This window comes from Magnolia sinica, chromosome 15 (assembly GCF_029962835.1).
Source record: "Magnolia sinica isolate HGM2019 chromosome 15, MsV1, whole genome shotgun sequence".
NCBI classification, from domain to species: Eukaryota; Viridiplantae; Streptophyta; class Magnoliopsida; order Magnoliales; family Magnoliaceae; genus Magnolia; species Magnolia sinica.
The window spans coordinates 76,453,127-76,476,918 of NC_080587.1; the positions used below are offsets into that span (position 1 = coordinate 76,453,127).

The window sequence follows — 23,792 nt, forward strand, 5'->3', positions numbered from 1 at the left end:
AGTATACATTTTTGTCTCTTTGGGTTTTCACTTCCAGTCTAGAAAGAACTGCTAGACTATGGTGCACATTTCCACCATCTTAAAATCCAGACCATCCAAATTGTGGGCCCCATTTAGGATAGAGCATACTCCAAATGTTACACTGATTGGAATTGGATGATCCTAGCCTTAAAACGGATGGTTAACACAAAAGGGTCGTAGTAATAAAACTGCATCTATTGAATGGTTCATACCTTCTGATCAGAGTGATTTTTGCAGTAGGCTCCATCCACTGAAAGTTTTGGAATTCTGGATTGACATACAAGATTTCAGTTCCGAATTATCTTATGTCCCCTGAAATTCCATCTGTTCTGCATGTATTCCTTCCCAAGATTTCAGTTCTCCATCATTTTTTGCTCTCTGTAAGTTGTTTTTATTGTATCGTATATATCTGCTTTTATTGACACAACAGTACCGGTGCCTGTTTGCCGTGGGTGAGCCTACAAGCATCCGGTTTACAATTTGGGTGGGTGATGGAATGGGGTCCTGCACACTTCATCATTGCAAATGTAGGATGTGGGTTGGCAGGTGCTTGAATAATGGAAACCAACTTGTAGGGAAGGTGTAGATAAAACCATCCGACCAAAGTATCTAGAGTTATAAAGAAAAGGGAACAAGTTTCGAATTTTCAAGAAGAGAGGTCCTACGCGAGATCGAGAATTAAATGAGAAGACTTCATTGAAGAGGGTCATTACGACTAATGAATTTGGGCAACCGAATGCGGGGGATACAAATCAGAATTTGCTAGTCCAAAGAGCAGGTTGGTCCATTCATCAATTGGGCAAGATCTGAATAGACCCAATGGATGGTTTACCGGAAACGTAAAATTAATGAGACACATGTTGAGGTATGTGTAAATATGTGCTGCAGTTTAGTTGTGTTACTGTAGTTGACTATTTGTTATTATGATGGCATTCTCGTCACCGATAAAAGAAATGTGACTTGATTCCAGATCCGTTCATTTATGTATATGTATACGCTTTCTTCTCTTTTCTTAATTGCATTCCATATCTGTTCTGCACACTGGGAAAATGCTTCAATGCACTTGGTATAGATAATGTCAGAAATAAAGACTCATCTTTTTTGTTTTTCTTTTTTCGGCCTTGCAAAATTTGCTAGCCTCTCTTCCCTGGAGAGAGTGGAGTTCAGTAACTTGTAGAGATAATCAAGGTAAGTGTTTTTGGAGTCCATGCACTAGAAAAAAAAAAAAAAAACTATTACTATTGGATGAGAATGTTGTTATCTTCAGGAAATATTACAAGTTCATTTTGCTTGTGTCTGCAGGTTCTGGGTACACCTACTCAAGAAGAAATCAAATGTATGAATCCAAACTACAGAGTTTAAATTCCCTCAGATGGTGAAGATTGGAAGATTTGGGATCCTAATCCTAACTGAAATAGCTACAAAGCTGTCATTTCAAGATGTTTATGGTAGCAGTAGGCCTGACTCAAGTTTCAGACCTTGTTTAGTTTAGTTTAGTTTTATTAATATTATTATTATCATTTTTGGAAGCTAGTTTCATGGACGAGATAAGGATATGAAAACCAAAATCAAAGTAAATAATATCTGATGGAAGAAATGTTAAAGAGCCAGGTACCTGTGCTAATACTGCATGTGCATACAAATGCATCTTTAGTATTAAAGAGCCAGGGACCTGTACTAATACTGCACCAGCAGCGTCACCAAAGATGATACAAGTACGTCTATCTTTCCAATCTACATATCGGGAAAGCACATCAGCACCAATTACTAGAACATTTCGAAAGCCACCCACTGTAATTAAAAGCAGTACTGTTTAGTTGATAAATCATGAGAAACAGCATAGCAACCCACCTAAGGCAAGGAGCCCTTCCGATATCTGGGATTTCTTTTTCTTTTTCTTTCTGGTTCTGTGTTCTTCTTGATGGGATGAAAACAACACTTCAGAGGGAACTGAGATCTTTCCAAAAGGGTTGGTTGGGTTTTTAATTTATGTTTTTTTACTTTGCTTTGCCTACAAGAGAGTCACCAAATTTTCCAAGAATCTGTTGGACTTGGCACTTTTAAACTGTTTCATGGATTTTGTAGGTATGCTTGACTGTTGCAATTTAAAGTTTCACACTGCAAAATGTAATTTGTGCATTTTAGTTTGATGCCTAAATTTATTTGGTACTGAAATAATGATATTTTATTTTGTTCACTTCCATCAGGTTATCTGGAGCAAATAGGGAGTGAACTCTCTCAAAGTAATTCAAACAAAGAAACCCCAAACTTACAAAACGCTTTGCCTCTCTGAACAAGCCAAAGATCCCAGTTCTGTTGCTTGGTCATGCATCATGACATGCTCTGTGGTCTGCGCCATGCATCATGCATGCTTAAAAAAGGAGTGGAGCATAGAGGATTTATTTGTTTATTTTTCATGTATTCAGACCATTGTAAACTTATTGTTGTAAATATATATAATTTTTATTATAAAGTTGTACAATAATTTTGGAGAAACTGTGCTGGAAGTGCAGTGGAGAAATGGGTCTGGCCAATTTTGGGCGTACCTCCTGCTCGTATGGGGAAACTTTTGGATGTTTCGTCAAGTGACCTTGGTAGTCCTATGTATGCACTCCAAAATCCATAAGGTAGGGCATGCTTAATGTGCATGTATAAATTTTTGCATGGAACTTTTGTGCACAACTTCAACTTGTCCAATTTTGGGATTTGATTCCTGATCACATGGGACCCATTTTAGCAAAGGTAAAATATCAAATTTCCATAAATATGTATAGTTTGGAAATTTAAAGTGGTGGCTCCCAACATATGAAGCAGCGAATTGTACAGATAGCTACGGATAATATGTGTAGCTAAAAGTAGTAGGAAATCCGTAGCAATATGCTCAAAAGAAGCTACGGCTAATATCCGTAGCTATTTCCTGTTTTTATATAAAAATGTGACGTCTCTTCCCATTGCTAGTAAATGCCCTGATTGATCAACTCATCTAAGCAAATACAGATAAAGACTTCATGGCTTACAAACCCATGACAGTAAGGATGAACTTGAGAAAAAGGGAAATAATCCACGAAAAAAAAGAAAGAAAAAACCACAACAAAAGATAGGGAGTAGACAACTTAGTGTTTATTTTTATTCTTTTTTAACTTTTCCTTCTTTTCTTCTCTGTTTAATCTGCCAAAACAAAGAAGAAGGGATTGAGAAAACGGAAGTAATGAAGATAGAAGAAAACCCAATCAATAGACTAAAGAAATATACAACAATGAAATTAAAATTCCAAATGAAATCAGAATTCCAATTGGAACTGAACTGATTACCTAAATCACTGGCAGATAAAATGGCTCAGAGCCCAGATAAAGTCTTATGGAATTTTCATGATTTTAGTAATCCTTCTTGATGTGCTTGTAGGGTGAACTGCTGGATCAGCTTGGTCTACAATAGTGCAAATGATCCATCATCTTGGTGGCTAGGATCTCCTAATCCATGCAATTTGTAGAAAGTGATCTATCAAAGATATCCAACCAACAAAATGGCTGAATGATTGGGTGTTTTGCCATGTCCAATAGAAGTGCAGCTCATCATGTAGGCAATTTCGTCAAGGTTTCCTCTTCGTGTGATATGCCTGTTGTCACAGGAACAGTTAACGAAAGCACACAAGTAATGCTGATCACAGATGATTTGATATTGTTTTCACAATAAAAGATTCTTGCCTTCAGTTCATGTCAAGCTTCTTTGAAAACTTTACAAATGGATGTAGTGATTTGTGTGAAGCAATTTTTTTTTTTCAAATTCCAAATAGTTTCAAAAAATAAAAAAGACCAAAAAGTGAATTTTGTAGAACTCTTTTAAGGAACCTCTACGAGAAATGACATTTATCAAATGGCACAAAATCAAGTAGATTACCTGTTTAAATGTGATGGATCCAAGTTTCTCAACATCAATGAAAGCAAAGACCTGTTTCTGCATTCTCCACTTCTCTTCTTTCCCATAATCATCAATCTGATTGTATATAGTCAACCTATAACTAGTAACTTCCAGAAAATGAGTTCGAACTGGATATGTAAAACCCTGAAAACAGAACAGAAAGCCTCAGTTGAACATCTCATTCCATAGGACCATCACCAGGTTCATACTGACAAAACTTTTTTTTTTTTTGGAAAGATCTGAAGTCATACTGACAAAACTCTAGATCCAAGAAGTAAAATCTAGAATAGCATAAAGACTTCTGATATGCAAATAACTGATGAAAGCATTAATTACTTCTGCCACGAATAGGGGAGAATCCTATATTAAGATTCTTGACCAATGAACTGCTATTGCCTTGGTATGTGCTGGTCTTAGTCATTAGTAACTCCATTTGAATTATAGTTGCACAAGGCATGAAGTGAAGTGGCAACAGATTTGGTGCGGGAGCAGGGAAGCATCTATTTTAAAATGTTAGTAGGTATAAACAGCTATGAAGCTGCAGCAGTAGCACAATTTCAAAGCATGATTCGAAGCAAGAATGGAACCTTGTTGGAAGGATTACAACTAAGATTTGGATATTGCATTTTGGATAGTCTTGAAAACCCAACTAATACTCCAAATTCTAATGATAGACTTTCCTTATAATGTTGATGTTAATATGATATAAATCGCACCAATAGATACTAGCATCACTCTCCTAGGCTAAAGCCAATCAATATTCAAAATATTCACATCATCTATAGTATCATATGTATGGCCTGCAGCCCATATATAGGCTTCAAGCCTTAGTAACCAAAATAAGCTGCTTGAGGCATAAGTAGCTTATGTAAATTAACTTGCAATCCAAAAACCACCTTGTTGTCTATTTCCGATCTACCTTGCCAGATTAGAGTAGTCTGATTGGATTGAATAGCATAATTAATACAGATTTGCTGCTGGATTAGAGTAGTCTCATTGGATTGAGTAGCACAATTAGCAAAGATTTGCTGCTGGATTAGAGTAGTCTGATTGGACCGAGTAGCACAATTAGCACAGATCACATACTAAGAACAATTTCCCTAGGTGTTTTTATTATAGGAAGGATACAAGCTTAGGATTTTGGAGGAAAATGACATTAGGAGAACAGCATGAGGACAGAAGAATTGAGTGTCCCACCCTATCATGGATGAGACCTACCCACTGCAGCACAATTTATACATAAGCACAATTAATACAAGCTTAGGATTGAATAGCACAATTAATACAGAAGCTAGATTCCATCACCTTTTCTAACCTGATATGGAAAGATATGACTGCCAAAAAATCAACGTACCAGTTAATCATTTGAAGCATAAAGAAAAACACAAAAAATAAATAAATAATAAAAATCCATTTTTATAGCAATAACTATTCTGTTTCAATTAATAACAAAACAATAACAACAATAGTAACAGAACTTAACATCATACCAATAGGAATTACTAAGATGTTGAAACTCGAGATTCCATCAAAATTTCCAATCTGGCCATTAAGACGCTAAACACATTTCAACTATTTGAGAGCATATATATCCATTTCAAAATAAAAATAAAAATAAAAAATGATTACGTTGCTCAAATGCTACTTGCACAATGTTACCAATCCAACACTGAAAATCATAATCTTCACCAAAAAAAAAAAAAAACCTGACCTAGATTTGCATCTAGATCCAGAACCAAACCCATATCCATACCCTGATCCAGATCCTGAACCCTTACCACAGCCTGACCTATAACCGCTTCCTGATCCTGAATCATGTCCAAATCCCGAGCCAGAACCGTTGAATCCAGATCCAGATCTGGACCCATGCTATGGTTGCTTCGTTGAGGGAGGGATTGAAGAAGGGAGAGAGAGGGCTGCACGGCCAGGGTTGCATTGAGAGAGAGAGAGAGAGAGAGAGAGAGAGAGAGAGAGAGAGAGAGAGAGAGAGAGAGAGAGAGAGAGAGAGGCTGCAAAGGGCGTCTGGTGGCAGGGATTGAGGGAGATGGCTGCTCGTAGAAGTTTAGGGAGAGAAAAAGGGCTGGATGGCCAGGGAAAAACACCCTTTTAAACGGCCGTGTACACGCTCGGCCACAATGAAACCGGTATCACCGGTTTCCCTGGTCCAAGTGACGTTAAAATATCAGCCGTTGGATGCAATCGCCTCCATCCGACGGCCAGGAAGCTAACAGCGCTCGACCTTACGGAGTGCTATGGTAAGGTCGAGCGTATAGTACCTTATCCCATATATATATATATATATATATATATATATATATATATAATCCGTTTAGCTGGAACTTGCTTTCTGCAGCATGCTTACATGCTCTGGAGTTGTTTGCTTACCTGAACATGCAAGCAATTGCATACTCTTCTTTGGATATTATAGGTTGCAATCTCAATGATTTTTGTTCTTCTAAACAGGTTATGATGCCTCCACTGATTTAGATTAAAGGACTCTGTGTTGACGTCACCAAGTTCTATGGGCCCGCCTTGATTTATGTGTTATATCCACAGTGTCCATCCATTTTAGGAGATTATTTTAGGTCATGAGCTAAAAAGAAGAGGCAGATCCGAAACTCGAATGGACCACCCTATAAAAAGCAGTGGGTATTGAATGTCTACCATTGAAAACTTCAACGGTGAGAATCATTGTCCCCATTGTTTTCTGTGGTGTGGCCCACTTGAGATTTAGATGTGGCTAATTTTGAAGCCAAAACTTGGTGACGTCAATAAGCCAACATGGTGACGGTGTGGTGCACGCCACGCAATCCGCTTCCTGGAGACATTGCTTTGTTAGCTGAGTTAGCTAATTTATGGTGCTCGCTCTTCGCATTCACATTAGAAGAAGTAGGTGGATGATGAACGGCCAAGACCACTGACAAGCTATCAAGAAAATTCTTAGCAACGACAAGGAACTTTATTATTAACAACTGACAGAAGAGTAAGACAATTCACACGCTTCAATCATCCGTTTGGGCACGGCAAGCACATCCCTCTCTCAAATAATTCCATCCATGAATCTAGCCTAAGAATATTTAAAAAAGAAAAAGAAGAAAAAAAAAAAAATCATTTCAAGCCTCACATTATCATCACCACAAGTTACACAAAATAGAACGTATAATAGAATCGAGTGGTTCTCATAGTTTGATGATCCTAGCCATTGATACGAAGGGCTTCACAGTGGATGGCGTACGTGTGCATCGAGACTCCCCAATATAAGAACCCAGCTATAGAAATTTGGCATTTTCTAGCTGATCGAAGGTGAACTGCATTTTTTAATATTTATTTTCTTTCTAAAATGCGTGATGGACAGTGCGATCTATGAATGGATCATTTAACTATGAGCTCTACTTTGTATGTATTTAGAGCCGGGGACGGGGCAAATTGACTCGTCCGACTCATTAGACCCAACTCGATCTGATCCAAATGGGCAAATTAGTCGAATCGAGTAGTCTTCACCCAATCCGAACTCAAATCGAGTCGAGTCCGAGTTACCCGATGATTCGATTCGGTCAGACTTGTCTCGATTTGAAATTAGACTCGACTCGGATTCGAGTATATATATAATAAAAAAATCCTAATTTCTAAGTATCTCTAACCCTACCCGCCGCATCCAATCCCGATCCCGATCCCGACCAAAACTCTCCCTCCCTCCCTCAAGCCCGACAACCACCCACCACAATTACCACCCTCCTCCTCTCTTTATCTCTCTCCTCTCCTCTCCACTCCCTCCCTCCCTCCCTCCCTCCCTCCTCTTCCAAGCTTGGCAGCCACCCACCGCCATCACCACCCTCATTTCTCTCTCTCTCTCTCTCTCTCTCTCACACACACACACACACACACACACACACACACACACACACCCCTCTTGATTCGATCTAGTACCAACTTGACCCAACTTGGTAATCTTGACCTGGTCGGACTCGGTCCGGATTAGTCCAGGTTAGACCCGGACTTGGATCGGGTCAGGCATGAAGGACTCGGTACTGAGTCGGGGAGTTCGGGTCAGGCCTATTTCAAAACCACGCGGATCGAGTCGGATCAGCCTTAACTCGGTCCGACTCGACTCGATGCCCAGCTCTATATGTATTCGAATAAATGGTAGTTACCACAACTTGAAGTTGTGTGGACCCCTATGATGTATGAGTAGAATTAATCCACACCTTCGAATGTATGTGGTCGATCCTATCTGAAAATGATCCTTAGTCAGTGGTTAAATGTCCATGTCCATGTCACTATCCTTGAATAATTCCAGTGTAGGCGGTAAGGAAATCATGGTTTTATATAGCAACGGGTCTCATTTGGAGCAGTTCAGGTTCCATAGAAGTCTGGTAATGGGAGTTGGAGCTAGTAAACTCAGTAGAATTTTCTTAGGCCATGTAAGTAGGCATCAGAAAAGATCGTATTCGGTCCCAAAGGGATACATTCCAGTACACGTGGGCGTAGATGACAAGATGAAGCGGTTCATGGTCCATCGAACTTCGCTCAGCGACGCAGATTTCATCGAGCTTCTTAGCAAATCTGCCGACGAATATGGCTTCCGTAACCCCGGCGTTCTTACGATTCCATATGATGCGAAGATCTTCGAGGAATGCATGCTTAGTAGAGCTAATTGGAAGATGATTATGGTTAGAAATTGAGGTTTTCTCCATGATGGTTAGTTTAGCTCACCCTGAAATTTTTTCTCTAGGGTTTAAGATGTAGATATAATCCATGCCCCCATAGGATGTGAATGATTTATATCTATGGAGAAATAAACAAAGTCTCTGGGAGCACAATTAGTTCCCCTAGCTAGATGCATTTGAAACTTGGGTCGATTGATCCAGACGGTCCATTAAGTCCATAACACATCTCCTGGGTTAGCATTCTAAAATCAGACCGATGGGATAGCCTGATCAATCCATAAGTTTGGGTTTGTTTTCTAGCCACCCATTTTTGGACCTATGGATGAGATGGTTGCTGAAACTACAAGTCATCCATGATGGGCCAATAAGTAGATGGATAAGATATTTGATCGTACCCTATCTCTATTGGCACGATCAAATAGAGTTCTGTATATCTTACTTGCATCAGAACTCTTGCATGGTTCAACTGACTGATCGGGACTGTTCATTAGGTCCAGAAAACATTTCTTTTGCTATCATGCAAATATCACGTTGGTCAGATGATTCCCACCATTGAATCCAATACCCTCTAAATTGGATGGTCAAGAACGTGCCTATAGAAGAATTATATCATAATCTCGCGGAACATGTGGAATATTGTAATCATGCATACATCGACCATATATGGGTAATTCATGTAAGCCAACATGGCCCATTCAAATCATGGGCCCCATTAGAGTTGGGCATGTCTGATCCAATCTGGTGGATCCGACCTGATCCGAATCGAACCAACGGCCTGGATCGGTGCGGATCGAGTTGGGCCATTCAGATCTAAATATTTTTCGGATTGAGTTCGGATGGTGGTCAATTCGAACCGATCTGATCCGAAACCCGATCCGAATGGATTCGATTCGATCTGATCTTATTCGACTCGATACAGAGTGGATAAACCATATGCATTCACGGTGGACCCCAACAGAGTTTACTCAGTACCACACACCAGCTATATAGCTGCTATAGGTACGTGTCATGCGAAGAGGATGGGGATTCCCTACGAGAGCCTTTTGCAGGAAGTTCCTGCGCTGGGAACTTAAGTGGGGCCCAATGTGATGTTTTTGAGAAATCCACTCCATTCATCCGTTTTGCGAGCTCATTTTAGGACTTATGGCAAAAAATGAACCGTATCAAATACTCAGATGGGCCAAAAACGTGAGTATTGAATGTTAACAGTTGAAATATTCATGTGGCCACATAAGCTTTGAATCAGGATAATATTTGTTTTTTCATTTCATCGCAATAAGAATGAAGTTATAAATGGTATAGATGGCATATAAGCATCACTTTCGACCCAAGGAACGTTTCAATGGCAAGAATTTCCCTACACACATTTTCCTCTAGTGCGGCCCACTTGAGTCTTGGATCCTACTCAATTTTGGTCTCAAGTCCTAAAATGATCTCAAAAAATGTTTGGACGGGGTGGATTTCTCACAAACATCATGGTAGACCCCACCTAAGTTTCGAGCGCAGGAACTTCCTGCGAAAGGCTTTCGCAGGAAATCCACTTCCGTGCGAAGACAAGTATTGACATTCCTCGAGCTTCGAGTTGTACGAACGGTTCAAAGGAGATCAAAGTTATATGGGCCCCACAGTAATGTATTTATTATATCTACAACATTCATATATTTTTAGAGATCATTATAGAGTATTATCTAAAAAATGAATAATATCTAAAGATCATCTGGACCACACCACAAATAGCAGCAGAGATAATGAGTTTCACCATTAAACAATTCGTGTGGTCCACTTGATAGTTGGATCCATCTTATTTTTCGTCTCAGGCCTTAATACAAGCTCGCCAAATGAATGGACGGTTTGGATATAACACATACCCCATGATCAGACCCACAGAACTTGCTAACGTCAATACAGTAATGCACGTCAACACAGCTACGCACCTTGAGCTCCGTGTTATACAGCTGCACTTTCATGCTGTGCACATCAACACAGCGACGCGCCTCGAGCTTCGAGTTGTGCGAACAACTCAAATGAGATCAAAATTACATGGGCCCCACAATGATGTATTTATTATATCCATACCATTTATCCATTTTTCGTTATCATTTTAGAGCATTTGGAAAAAAAAAAATTCAATCATATCTAAAGCTCAAATGGACTACACGGAAAATAGCAGCGAGGATAATGATTTTCACCATTAAAAAATTTGATCCGAGTCGGTTTCCTTGACTAAGTCGGACTCGGTTCGACTCAGGCCAATTGTGCATCGGTTCGGTTCGAGTCAGATATCCCAAACTCAGTCCAGGATCGGATCGAGTTCGGGTCAGCCTATATAGATTCGGATCGAATCGAGTTGGACCTAATCCGATCCGACTCGGTCCGATGCCCAACTCTAGGCCCCACAATGGGTAGGTCATTGCCAAAAAAAAAAAAAAAAACTGTGGAAATTTAATGGCCCAGTTCTACTGTATCACAGACCAAAAATTATATTTATTTAATATTATATGAGTATTGGGTAGGTGGATATTTAGTGGATGGTTAATTATCCAATGTAACTTGTAAAAATCAGTTGTCAGGGAACAGAAATTAAAGATTTTGATTTACAGAGTTTTCTCACTTGGTTTGGAGACTTAGAAAAGGGTAAGGGGATTTGCTTGGTAGACATCGGAGAGGGAATTGTAGCATGCATGTGCAATATCTGTACCACTGGAGTCGATATGAGGCCCTGGCCAAAATATCAGTGAGGACCGACCAATCCATTCTAAGAATCCGAAGATGGTTCTCCCTTATTGCATGCTCTTTCCCGTTCACTCCAAGCAGAGATTAGATAAGTGAGGAGGCTATCAGAGACTTCGGGCTCCCCCCAATCAGATGTACAGAACCGAAGGAGGGATGGGTAAAGCTGAATGTAGATGGAACATTCAGGAGAAACCCAGGTCCATTGGGTAGCGGGGCAGTGTGTAGAGATGAGAGAGGCAATCTCATCTTTGCCTTCTCCAAAGGCTACGGTGTTGGCACCAATTTTCTAGCCGAAGTCATAACGGTGGTGGAAGGGCTCAGTATATGCTTGGGTCAAGCCCTAAACAAGGTAGAGGTGGAAAGTGGCGTGAAAGAGGTGGTTGCCCTTTTCTCCACGGGGAGGCGAGTCCCATGGACCATCAATCACTGGAAGAAGCGGTTCGAATCCATTCGGGGCTTCATTTGTGTCTCAGTTGAACACATTCCGAGAGAGGTAAATAGAGTGGCGGACGGTCTAGCCCATTTGGGCAGCGCCAGTCAGTTAAACAGGGTCTTCTCAGCAATGGCTGACCTTCCTCTCCTATCCTGATGAGAGCTCGTTCTAGATCAAAGGGGGCTAGGATTGGTTAGGGGTAGATTTTACTTTCTCCATACTAGAGTATGATTTACGATAGGCACGCTCTTCCCCCTTTTATTGTGGAAGATCTGCCCGAATTGTAAGTTTTTGTATAGCATCATCGAAGGCCCTAGCCAAAATATCAGACTTTGTTCACTCATCGGACAGGTGATTCGTACGAGAGAAATCAATATTAAAAAATGAAATCACGGTTATATGTGTGGCCCACCTGAGGACTGGACCAATTTGGTTTTTGGATCAGCTCATGTTCTCTGTGGAACCCACCTAATGAATTGTCCAGATCTTGCACATGTTTCCCACGTTGAAATGTGTTCTGTTAATGGCCTTCTCAATCTATTGGTGGCGACTGGCCTAGCCCGTCCTGTTATATTCAACCTGCTTTGCGCTGAGTCTTGAAGCCTATGGGTTACATTGGGCTTCAGTTTCATATCTATCAGAAATTTGGTATTTTCCCAAAAACCCACTTAGTATGTTCTGGGCCTTATATATATATATATATATATATATATATATATATATTATAATTTTAATTTTTTATATTGGTGGGTTGACTATTCAAACCAGTAGTCCTATGCAAGCCGAACTCAAAATGCTGAAAATGGGATTTTTAGGCCTAGTTGGTCCTTAGCTAAGGTGAGGAGGCCAGATGGCTTAGATTTGATGATCCCTAAAACGCAGCTCTGCATTGGTGGGGTATGGCTCACACCTTGTGGCTTTAAAAAAAAAAAAAAAAAAAAACCCTCCTATGACCTCTCGTGTGTTGCAGATGAGAGGTACTGATTCAGATGAAATGATATATATATTTTTTAGAATTGTCATTAGCCAATAAAAATTTAATAACTTATCATCTATGACTGACTAAAACCTATAGTATTATTAATTATGAAATGAAAGTTCAGATATCTCTCGATCCTAATGACTCTTATGATTAGTCTTCGCGTAAAGATTTTAAAGACTTCTACGATAGAAAAGAAGTTATGCATCATTTTTCTCCAGCACAAAATGTTCTCTTGCTTTATAAAAGGATCATGACCATACAATTTATAGCATACTGGATCTGATGGTGGGAATTATCTGAACAACGTGACTTTTGCACTATACCTAATGAAATGTGTACTGGACCAAATGGACGGTCTCGATCAGTCAGTTAAACTGTACAAGAGTTCTGATACAACTAACAGCACCACATGTAGCCCTCTTTGAGCTATGGATCGTTTCTCATGCCTTGTAATATAAGTGCATATAAACTGCTTTTGAAGTTTGCAATTGTAAACAGTAGGTGTACAGTGCACTATATGGGCCATACATGTAAGCCAACATGGACCGTTCAAGTCATGGGCCCCACAATGGGTAGGTCATTGAAAAAAATATGAGGAAAACGTGGATGCTCTGACAGATTTTGATGGATATTGACACTTTGTCATTTATCTAGAAATTGTATGCATGGCCTACCATTCAAATTAAACTGTACAAATTATGGGCCCCAGTTCTGATGTATCACAAACCAAAAATTACTGTTATTTAATATTATCTGAACATTGCAAGAATCAGAGGATAGGATTATTCAGCCAATCTAATTTTTGGACTGGGACTTAGGTTCCAAAATTTATTCTTTATAATTTGGGTTAATGTATACCAAGTGTATAATTTTTGAGTGGCTGCGTATCAAGAGTCATACTCTGCCAGAGTATCAAATGACCCCCCAAATTAATCTACACTAATGGAATGATGATCCTAGAGTCGAAGATAACTTCTTTTCAGGGCTAGAAATTCACACATCAATCGTGGTAATTATCATCTTTTCCACATTTTCTTTTACGAATATAGATATATACATCAATCATGTTGCATGACGAGTATCAGGTGGTGAGCTCTTACCATTCTGAAAAAAAAAAAAAAAATCATTTCATGAGCCATGTGCGCAGCTTAGTAGCCAGCGGCTGGGTGGGACGCTAGACCATGGGAAGAGGGAGTAGCCACGTGGCAGCACGGATGAAAGTCATGCTGATGAAGGGCTTGGCTTGGGCACTGGTCAAGACCTTGCCATAGCTCGCACGTTGGCTGGTGCTCGACCCTGGTCGCATGCATTTGCATTCCCCGTAGAATACAGTCCTGCAAAAATGTGTGAAAATAATTTAAAGTGTGGAATATCTTAGACCGAGTCACAGTCAGGAGATGAGTTCCCTCGCGACTCAGACTCGATATCACATCGGCCCAGTTCACATTGCCGATTTTCAAGTCAGGTCACCTCTGCTGGCAATTGATAACTCCCGTGTCAAAACGGAGTCACATTCAGGAGAGAGTTTTCTCCTGACTCAGTTGAGATCTTACTGTGTCGAGTTGACTCGGACAAGTTAAGAATCGAGTAACTGCCAACTTGATAGGTCTTGCCAAGTCAAAACCAAGTCACATTAATAAGTGAGTTTCCTCGTGACGCATTTTGATATCTTACTGAGTCAATATGACTCGGGCGAGTTTAAGTCGAGTCACCATGTTTTGAGACTATACTGCCCAAAACCCGTTGTTTATTAAGCAAGAAGATATAAAGAGCGTAGATGGATGGGTGTAAACAATAGGTGGCTCATAATAAATGAAGAAATCGAGTGGGGTGAACTTACTGGTGACGGTCTAAGTATCCCTTATCGGCCCATCCTCTAGGGTTTACAAGGCTGTCCAAGTACGAGTATGCAAACACAACTCTTGAGCTCTACTTCCATGCCCGACTCAAATAGACATTACCACTGCCTGTAACTTTGCAGTGGAGGAATGAGAACCCGCTCTTGTCAGCCACGCTGTTCCTTGCTTGTGCCGTGATTGCAATAGCACCCTTTCCCACTGAGTGTAGCTGACAGTTTTGCAATGATCCACAACATAGGCACCATTAAAAATGAGTTGAATCATTAAGTCGACTCGGTTCGAGCATCTAGAGATTCGGGAGAGAGAGAGAGAGAGAGTACCTTATAGATGGACCTTCCATTGCCGAAGATGAAATCAACAGTGCCCTGAATGAAAGAGTCCTGGAAGAAATGACGGCCTATGTCATCGCAGAGAGTGTCTTGGCATCCATAGAACTTGCAGTTATAGAAAGCGGCCTTGTCGCCAGATATCCGTATTGCGACTGCCTGTCCTCCTTGTGCTGGCTCTGGAGCTGTGTTCTGGAATTTAAAATAAATAAATAAATGAATGAATTCCAAAGGTGATGAATCCGGCGTCATGAAATGCTTTGTTACCCACAACTTGCCCTAGAATCTCAAATCCACTGTTGGGCCCACTTCGTGAACATGATAAATAACAAGAGAACGGATCTCGAAGATGATATTGACGGCCATGAAGAAGTGTGACTCCACTGCGACCGTCCGGCTGTATATAGTTCCATACTTCGCAGCTGTCCCATCGAATGAAATGGTCGGCATTGCATCTGGCTCCCCATAAAATGTGATGAACGGCCGAGATCTATCCACCAACACCTTCTCCTAATAAATCCCAGGCCCGATCTTTATAATTGTGCGATGTGAATTCCCCACTGGGATGCTTTTAACGGCATCGGTGACAGTTTTGAAATCACCCTTACCATCTTGACTCACCATTATCACCCGTCTCTTGTTCTCTGCTGCCACCAACCGGGGTTCGAGATTGGTGTTGATCCCGCTTGCAATCTCAGCCGTCCGAGCATTGAATGCCATGGTGTTGACCGCGATCCAACGGTCGAGATCGGCTGAGTTGGCAGGGATTGGAACATCAGTGGATAGCGCTAAGTTGAGAAGAAAAGCTAGTTCTCACAGTTGCTTTTAAGTGTATTTCTCATTCATGATTTACAAAGGTAGCTTCGAGATTTTCTTTAATAAAATGTCTATCAATCTCCACATGTTAAGTTCGATAATGTTGGATAGGATTGTGAGCAATTGTGATAGCTGCCTTGTTATCGCAAAAAAGGTCCATTTCGGACATAGGAGTAAATCCAATTTCTGTTAAAAGTCTTCTGAGCCATAGAAGTTCACAGAGTCCTTTAGCCATTCCACGGAACTCTGGTTCCGCACTTGATAATGCCACCACCTTTTTCTTCTTACTCTTCCATATAACAAGATTCCCCCCAACAAACATGAAATAGCCGGAGGTGGATCTTCTGTCTGTGGTGCTCCCCGCCCAATCTGTGTCTGTATAACCATTAACTCTGAGATGGTTATTTTTTGAAAACACAAGTCCTTTTCTCGAGGAGGATTTTAAGTATCACAAAATCCGAACCACTGCTTCCATATGATTCTTATTAGGTTGGTGCATAAATTGACTTACAACACTTACTGCATAAGCAATATTAGGGCGGGTATGTGAGAGGTAAATAAGTTTCCCAACTAACATCTGGTATCTTCCTTTATCTGTTGGCATTTGGTTTGGATATTCTCCGAGCTTGTAATTCTGAACAATTGGAGTATCTGCTGGCTTACAATCCAACATTCCAACATCACATAGTAAATCCAATATATATTTTTGCGGGGAAAGAAATATACCTTGCTTTGATCTAGCCACCTCTATTCCTAAAAAATATTTAAGTCCTCTCAAATTCTTCATCTCAAATTCGATTGCCAATTGTTTCTGAAGCTTAGCGATTTTCTCTGTATCATCCCCTGTGATGCTCATTTCATCGACATATACGATTAAAGCTGTTACCTTGTCCTGTTGGTGCTTTAGAAATAATGTATGATCTGAATTACTTTGACAGAAGTCATACTTCTTCATTCCTTAACTAAACCATAGTAGGAATATGACATGCGGAAAGCTCATGTGAGAATGTCTTGAGAGGCTCAGGTAACTTTTCGGTGGAAACATAGTTGGCAATTGGATATCTCGCCCTTCTTTCCTCAATGTCTGGAGAATATCTATTTGGTGGCTTGCCCCGACTATGCCTGAAAGGTAAGTATACCCAGCGGAAGTATCTATATTATTTATAAATGAGGGTGTTCCAATATTACTTACCTTAGGAATATTCTTAGGAGATAGACCTACAGGTACAAAGAGACGGGGGGATTCTGTTGCTTCTCCTGATGGTGTAGGCTCAGTTTCCGGAGGTCCTCTATATTCAGAGGACATGTCTGGCCTTGAAGATGTATCCATTGATTCCTCGCCAATTATTGATGTGTCATTTCTATCTTCAAGCCATTCAAAGGTTAGCCACTTCAACTCTTCATCTCCCCCTGAAGTGGAGGCCGAGGAAGGGTAGAATGATGTAGATTCTAGAAAAGTGACATACATAGTCACATAGGTACGCTGAGTAGTAGGGTCATAGTAGCGGTAGCCTTTTTGATGCGCAGCATAGCCCAAGAAGAGGCACCGAGGAGCACATAGGTCAAGTTTGGTGCGCCGGTTCTTAAGAAGGTATACATAGGTCACACATCCAAATATGCGAGGAGGGAGCATTAGAGTTGTAGGTAGAGAGACCGAGGCTACCAGGGACTATAATGGAGTTCAAAATTTTAAAATTTTTTAGGGAATGCGGTTGATCATATGGACAGCAGTAGTAACAGCATCGGGCCAATGTTGTGTGGGGACAGATGCACCGAGGAGGAGAGTTTGGGCAGTCTCAAGAATATGATGATTTTTTCGCTTAGCGACCCCATTCTATTGTGGGGTCTGAGGACATGAGATCTCGTAGATAAGGCCATGATGTTGGAAATAAGCATGAAAGTGGTGATTAACATATTTGCCATCATTGTCAAAACAGAGAATCCAGATCTAAGCGAAAAACTGGGTCTTAATCATAATATGAAAAGACTGAAAGATCTGAAAAACCTTATCCTTATGTTTCAACAAGTATAGCCAGGTCATGCGGGTGCAGTCATCAACAAATATCACAAACCAGTGTATACCAGAGACAATAGATAAGAGAGATGGTCTCCATACATCCGAATAGATTAAAGTAAAAGGGGTATCACTTTTATTCATGCTTAACGGATAAGTAGCCTTATGACTCTTGGCTAAAATACAAGTATCACAAGTAAATTCAGAGGTCTCAGCATTGGAAAACAAATCAGGAAACAAATGTCGTATATACTCGAATGATGGGTGTCCCAAACGACGATGCCACAACCAAATTTGTCGAGTCTTGGAGCCAAGCGAAGAAGATGCGTGATGTGTTCGACCCGAACCGAAATCTTTCATGTAGTATAATCCCCCCTTCTTAGTACCACGCCCAATTATCTCCTTGGTGAGAATATCCTGAATAAGATAAAAATCGAAAAACATTAACACCACATAATGTAGCTTTGTGTAATTTGGCTAACAGACAATAACTTATGGGATAAGGAGGGAACAAGTATGAGATAAATGAAGAGATGGTGATAGGGTCACAGATCCGGCCCCTGTGATCGGTGAGATCACCCCATTGGCATTTGCAATGCTAGTGCACCGTGGAGATGAGTGGTGAGAGAGATCCGCAGGATCAAAAGTCATATGATCCGTGGCTTCAGAGTCGAGAAGCCAATCACCATGGTCGACATCTTGGCAATGACTAAGCAAGGCGTGACAGAGATTACCTTAATCCACAAGAGAGAAGTCCTTTTGGGTGGGGACAGTGGGTGGGATTAGAGAGAGATAAGGTTCGGCTGCTGCTACAGCAGCCTTGCCCGTGCCTTCAGTCGTACCAGTAATATCCCATTTTTTTCTTAGCTTGGAGTTCATGCCACCAGTCAGGGTATTCATACAATTGGAAACAGTTGTCACGTGTGTGCTTCATATTGCCATAGTGAGAACACTTAAGACTGTCAGATGACGATTGGCCTTTAGAGACAGATTTTCCATGATGCTGGGGAGTCAATTCAGAGAACCCAAGCTTGAGGCCTCTCGAAGCATGCACAGCTCCTAGAGGTTCATGATTACCTGCGTTCATCACCACCTGTCGAAGGGCCTCTCTATAGACATGAGCATAAGCTTGCTCCACGGTGGGAAATGGGTGTAGCTGCAATACGTCACTGCGGATGTTGTCCAGCTTGTCGTCAAGGCCATCCAAGAAGACATATACCCGATCTTCTTGGTGGAGATTATTATACCTTTGAATGTCGACAGGGCACTCCATTGGATTTGGACGTCGAAAATCAATCTCACGCCAAAAACCTTGCGAGTCAGTGTAGTATTTTTCCAGGGATCCACTTGCTTGGCGGAGATCATAAACCTAGGATGTATCACCACCATCAAAATAGGTGGTGGCAGTAGATTCCCACACCTGTTTAGCCGTGGGAAAATGAATAAAATTTTCGATTAAAGTCGGATCCATGGAGTTGATTAGAAATCCTTTGACAATGGCATTGCCAGTGTGCCATTTGCGGAAGGATGGATCGGTAGGAGATGGTGGGATCAGTTCACCATTGATGTAGCCTAACTTGTCTTTGTTGGAGATGTACATCTCGACATCTCGGGACCATAAGCCATAGTTGGAACCATCCAACTTGATGTGTCATATCTACTCATATATCATGGTGGATCTCTACCATTTCCAAAGCCACTTTCTCTCTCTCGGCGGATACTGTTTTTCTTCACTCCCCTCACCATTCGGGTGGGTCACCTACGACAAAGTCTTCGGTCGTGGTAAAATGGACCAAACCTGTAACTGGGTGGGTTAAGGTCAACGTTGACGGGTCTTCCAAGGGAAACCCGAGTATCTCATGAGGAGGAGGCATTTGTAGAGGTGATAACAGTAATTTCTTATTTGCCTTTGCGGCTGGCTATGAGGCGGGATCGAATACCTATGCGGAACTTCATGCGATTTTGGACGGGGTTTCTGGATGCATCTCCAAAGGGTTCTCTAATGTGGTGGTAGAGTCAGACTCGCAGTTGGTGATTAGCATGTTAACTGGCCAGGTTAATCCGGGCTGGAAATGGAAGAACTAGATTAAGAGGATTGAATCGCTGAAGTCAGGTATTCAGATTATCTTCTCGCATATTTTCAGGGAAGGTAATGCTCCTGTGGATGCCTTGGCTCGTTTGGGCAGCGCGAACCAAGCTCCTCTGTTTTTTTATATTGTTACGAACCTCCCCCGTCAAATTAGAGGTCTCCTTCTCCTAGATAAGGTGGGCCTGGGGGTGCTCAGACACTACTAGGGGGTCTATTCTTCTTGGTTGGTTCTTTTGGGTTAGCTTATGATAGGCGTTTCCTGGGTCCTTTTCTCCTGGATGATGCCCGAATGTAATTACTTTTTACATATCAATGAAGTTCAACGTTTTTTTTTGTTGTTTTTTTTTAACTTGATGCCAATCGGTGGAGCCACGGGTTCAGAGGTCACGGTCGGATCCTGCTTTGGACAGAATTACGGCTATCTTGGAGGTGAATAATTCAAAAAGAATCTGGTCGGTGGGAGATTCATCCGTCTGGGTTGGGGTTACGTTGGATGTCATAGGAGGGTGGTGGGCGAAAGGAGGTTTAGAAGCTAGCAATGGATGGGCATGAACAGGGGCCAGATCATGACCGGCTCTAATACCATGTCACAATTGCTTTTCAGTGTATTTCTCATTCATGATTTACAAAGGTATTGTATACATTTATAGCGAGATTTGCTATTCTATTCTTAGCTATACAGATTTTCAGAACTAGAATCTCTTTGATTTGATTCATTCCTATAATCTCTAACTCACGCCAACACTAGTATGGTCGTAGTGAGCACACCATGCATCACACTTCCGGCCATTTTTTCCGATGACCAGATGATTTTGTGGAGGGAAGAAGAGAGGTGGGGTTCATGCATGGTCCATGCATGAGATTTATAAGCTACGGGAAAACTAAAACAAAACCGTAGCGCTGGCTTTAACGTATTTTCGTTCATGCATAGAAAAATACCCTTGATTTATACGAGAGATTTCAAGAATGCCATTGTATACAGGTGTGTTCTTTTCAGTTTAAACGGTTGATTGGTTTTCGTTTAATCGTCCTACATATGTCCACCAGTCTTGCAATTAATTATATCATTTTTCAAGTGCAATTTTTGGTTCATGACGACCCATTTAAAATGGGACACACCCTTTGGAAGTTTAATAGATTACATTTATGCCACGTATATGATTTTAAATGCATATGAAAGATCTCTAGGAGAGTCTTAAGAAAGTGTCAACTAGCGGGGTTAGAGCCGGGCCAAGCCCTGCATGTTAAAGACTGATCAACATTTTTTCAATGCAAGCACAAACTTGGTGTAGGCTGTCACGGGCCAAAATAATCCAGCCCAAGCCCAACTCGAGAGAGGCCGTCATGGGCCAAAATAATCCAGCCCAAGCCCAACTCGAGAGAGAGGCCGTCACGGGCCAAAATAATCCAGCCCAAGCCCAACCCGAGAGAGAGGCCGTCACAGGCCAAAATAATCCAGCCCAAGCCCAACCCGAGAGAGAGAGAGAGAGAGAGAGAGAGAGAGAGAGAGAGATTACCATTTCAATTTCAATAGTGGATGGCAGCATGGGCGTATCTAGGTTGGATGGTTGTTTCATAAGAAGAAAATGATGTGTTTGGTGGAAAGAGAGAAATGACAGGGGGAAAACAAATGGAGTTTTCTAGAGCTTTGAGAGAGAAATGAACTTTTATTGTTTTCAAAATTTGAGAGCACACTACTTGTAACTTGCCTTAAAAAAATTGTAACTTCGTTACTTAACAAAAAGGCTTTACAACATTCGGGTGGGACCCACAAAAAGAGAAGGGCTCCACCTACCATATAACCTTAACATTTACAAAGCCTATAGGCACAAAGGGAACTTTAGGGGACTTTTGTGAACTCTAATAGAGAAAGATGAACTTCAGGGAACTTATATTTCGCGGTTTTGGCAGGAGAATGATTTAGGGAAAATCTTTTAAAGGATTGAAATCTTTAAAAGTCTTAGAGAGAGATGGTATGGGCCAGGCTGATGGGGCTTTGGGCAAATAGTCCAAGGTCAGCCCGATGTATAAATAAGCTTGCATTTTGAACCCGAGCCTGGTCATTGGGCTTAATTCTCTAACCCAAGTCAGCCTGAGGTGGGCCAGGCCAACTCAACCCATTGACACCCCTCGTCTTTCTCCATGGTCATGGGTGTTCATTTTGGTGCATTATGTAAATGTGTGTTCTTGTTGAGTTCATTTGGCGAGAGTCATGCCAGCCCTTATTCACCATCTGTCACCCAATGACTCCCAAAACGAAGAAAATGATGGATGGTTATTGATGGAATATTTTCTAAATATATACTCAAATGATGATCCTGACCATATTAATCTATAATTTTGAGTACCAATCACTACAAGATATAGTGATTTGTTTCTTCTTTTCTTTTCTCGTTTTTCAATTTTTAGCACACCACCTATAATTTTGTTAATTTAAAGAAAATTTTAGGTCATGTCTGACACACACACAGATATATATATATATATATATATATATATATATATATATATATATATATATATATATATATATATATACAACAAAATATGGATAAGATAAGCAACAACATGTCAACAAAATCTGGAACCCAACACATCCGGACAATTCTGACTCATTAAGCCATTCAAAAAGCGCTGACCCACCACCCTCTCTTGAAAAGAAAAAAAAAAAGCCATAGCATGGCAATGGCCTAGACATGAAAGCTTGATCCAACGGCACCCAAAGCCACCAACCAAATGCCTACATGCTTATGGGCAAGGACAGAAACCGAGAGGAATCCGATCAATAGAAGATCTAGCCCTGGACTTGTGGAGGCTGAGAGGAATCTAATCAACACACTTTAGATACACATGACATCCTTATCGAACCAAGGGCACGCTTCGACCACCCATAAATTCATTGACGTGGAATGAACCTATGGTGGAACAAGAACAACTATGGACCCTGAAATTGTATGTCTTCTGTAAAGTAGCTCTTTAGATCAATGAAACAAGTGCTTCTTTAAAAAAAAAACAAAAAAAAAAAAAAAACAAAAACAAAAGAATTAACAGTGCAAACTATGGACCCTAGTTCGAATGTATCACAATCCAAAAATTATAGTTATCTAAGTATCAAGTTGGTGGACACCATGGGCCCCTCCCCTCGACGACGGCCGGGATGCCAAGTATTTGGTGGGCCGCTTCTACGAACTCGATCAAATTTCCTGCTTGGAAGGGCCTCATGCCCATCATTATCTTCTGGGAGATTTGGAAGGCCAGAAACATTGTTCGCTTCGATGGCACCATGCTTCGGTCATCAACAGTTATTTCTAATACCCTCCATTAGATCAGATTGTTTGGGCTCATATTGCCGCTTCCTAAGGCTCCAAATATGTCCATGGCGTTATCTCTACAGATCTTGGGAATCGTAGGCATCCAACCCAAACTTCCGACTCTCCAGGTGGTCAAATGGGGAAAAACCCCCATGGATGGATAAAGATCAATGTAGATGGGCCAACGCTGGGAAATACAGGCCCATCAAGGGGTGGTGGAGTTGTTAGAGACAGTTTGGGAGTTTCTCTCTTTGCGTTCTCAGCGAGTGTTGATTTCGGTTCCAGCTTCAGGGCCGAAACTAGGGCGATCCAGGAGGGCATCTCTTGATGCGCAGATTAGGGAATTACCAAGGCGATGGTTGAAAGCGACTCCAAGTCGGCCATCGTTGTCCTCTCCAAACAAACATACTCCACCTAGTCAATGTGGTATTAGTTTGCAAGAATCAAGTCCCTCTTGAGTAAAATGGAGGTCGGCCTTGTTCACACACCAACAGAGGCGAACTCAGTGGCGGATGGGCTCACTCTGCTGGGGAGTGGTATGCAAGGTATCCGCCAGGTGTTCATGTCGTTGAGAGAGCTCCCGCCCTCCATTCGAGGTCTCTTGTTCCTTGACAGAGTGGGCC

At 41.2% G+C, this 23,792-nt stretch overlaps 1 protein-coding gene, 2 long non-coding RNA genes and 1 pseudogene across 3 annotated transcripts; 2 read left to right on the top strand and 2 right to left on the bottom strand.

The window, feature by feature from the left end:
* Window positions 1-381: 381 nt before the first annotated feature.
* LOC131227378 (uncharacterized) lies at window positions 382-2,518 on the top strand. Its single transcript, XR_009162232.1, has 2 exons — window positions 382-886; window positions 2,229-2,518. It is a non-coding gene; the product is annotated as an uncharacterized LOC131227378 (long non-coding RNA).
* A 2,261-nt stretch (window positions 2,519-4,779) lies between these two features.
* On the bottom strand, window positions 4,780-5,998 carry LOC131227865 (uncharacterized). The gene is made up of 3 exons (XR_009162550.1): window positions 5,718-5,998; window positions 5,255-5,273; window positions 4,780-5,160 (listed from the first exon to the last, which is right to left on the bottom strand). It is a non-coding gene; the product is annotated as an uncharacterized LOC131227865 (long non-coding RNA).
* Window positions 5,999-8,198: 2,200 nt separating this feature from the next.
* Window positions 8,199-8,621, top strand: LOC131227001 (auxin-responsive protein SAUR72-like). Its single transcript, XM_058222689.1, has one exon. The coding sequence runs from the start codon at window positions 8,199-8,201 to the stop codon at window positions 8,619-8,621; it is 423 nt and encodes a 140-aa protein (XP_058078672.1).
* Window positions 8,622-13,873: 5,252 nt separating this feature from the next.
* LOC131227002 (putative pectinesterase 63) lies at window positions 13,874-15,659 on the bottom strand (annotated as a pseudogene).
* Window positions 15,660-23,792: the final 8,133 nt, after the last annotated feature.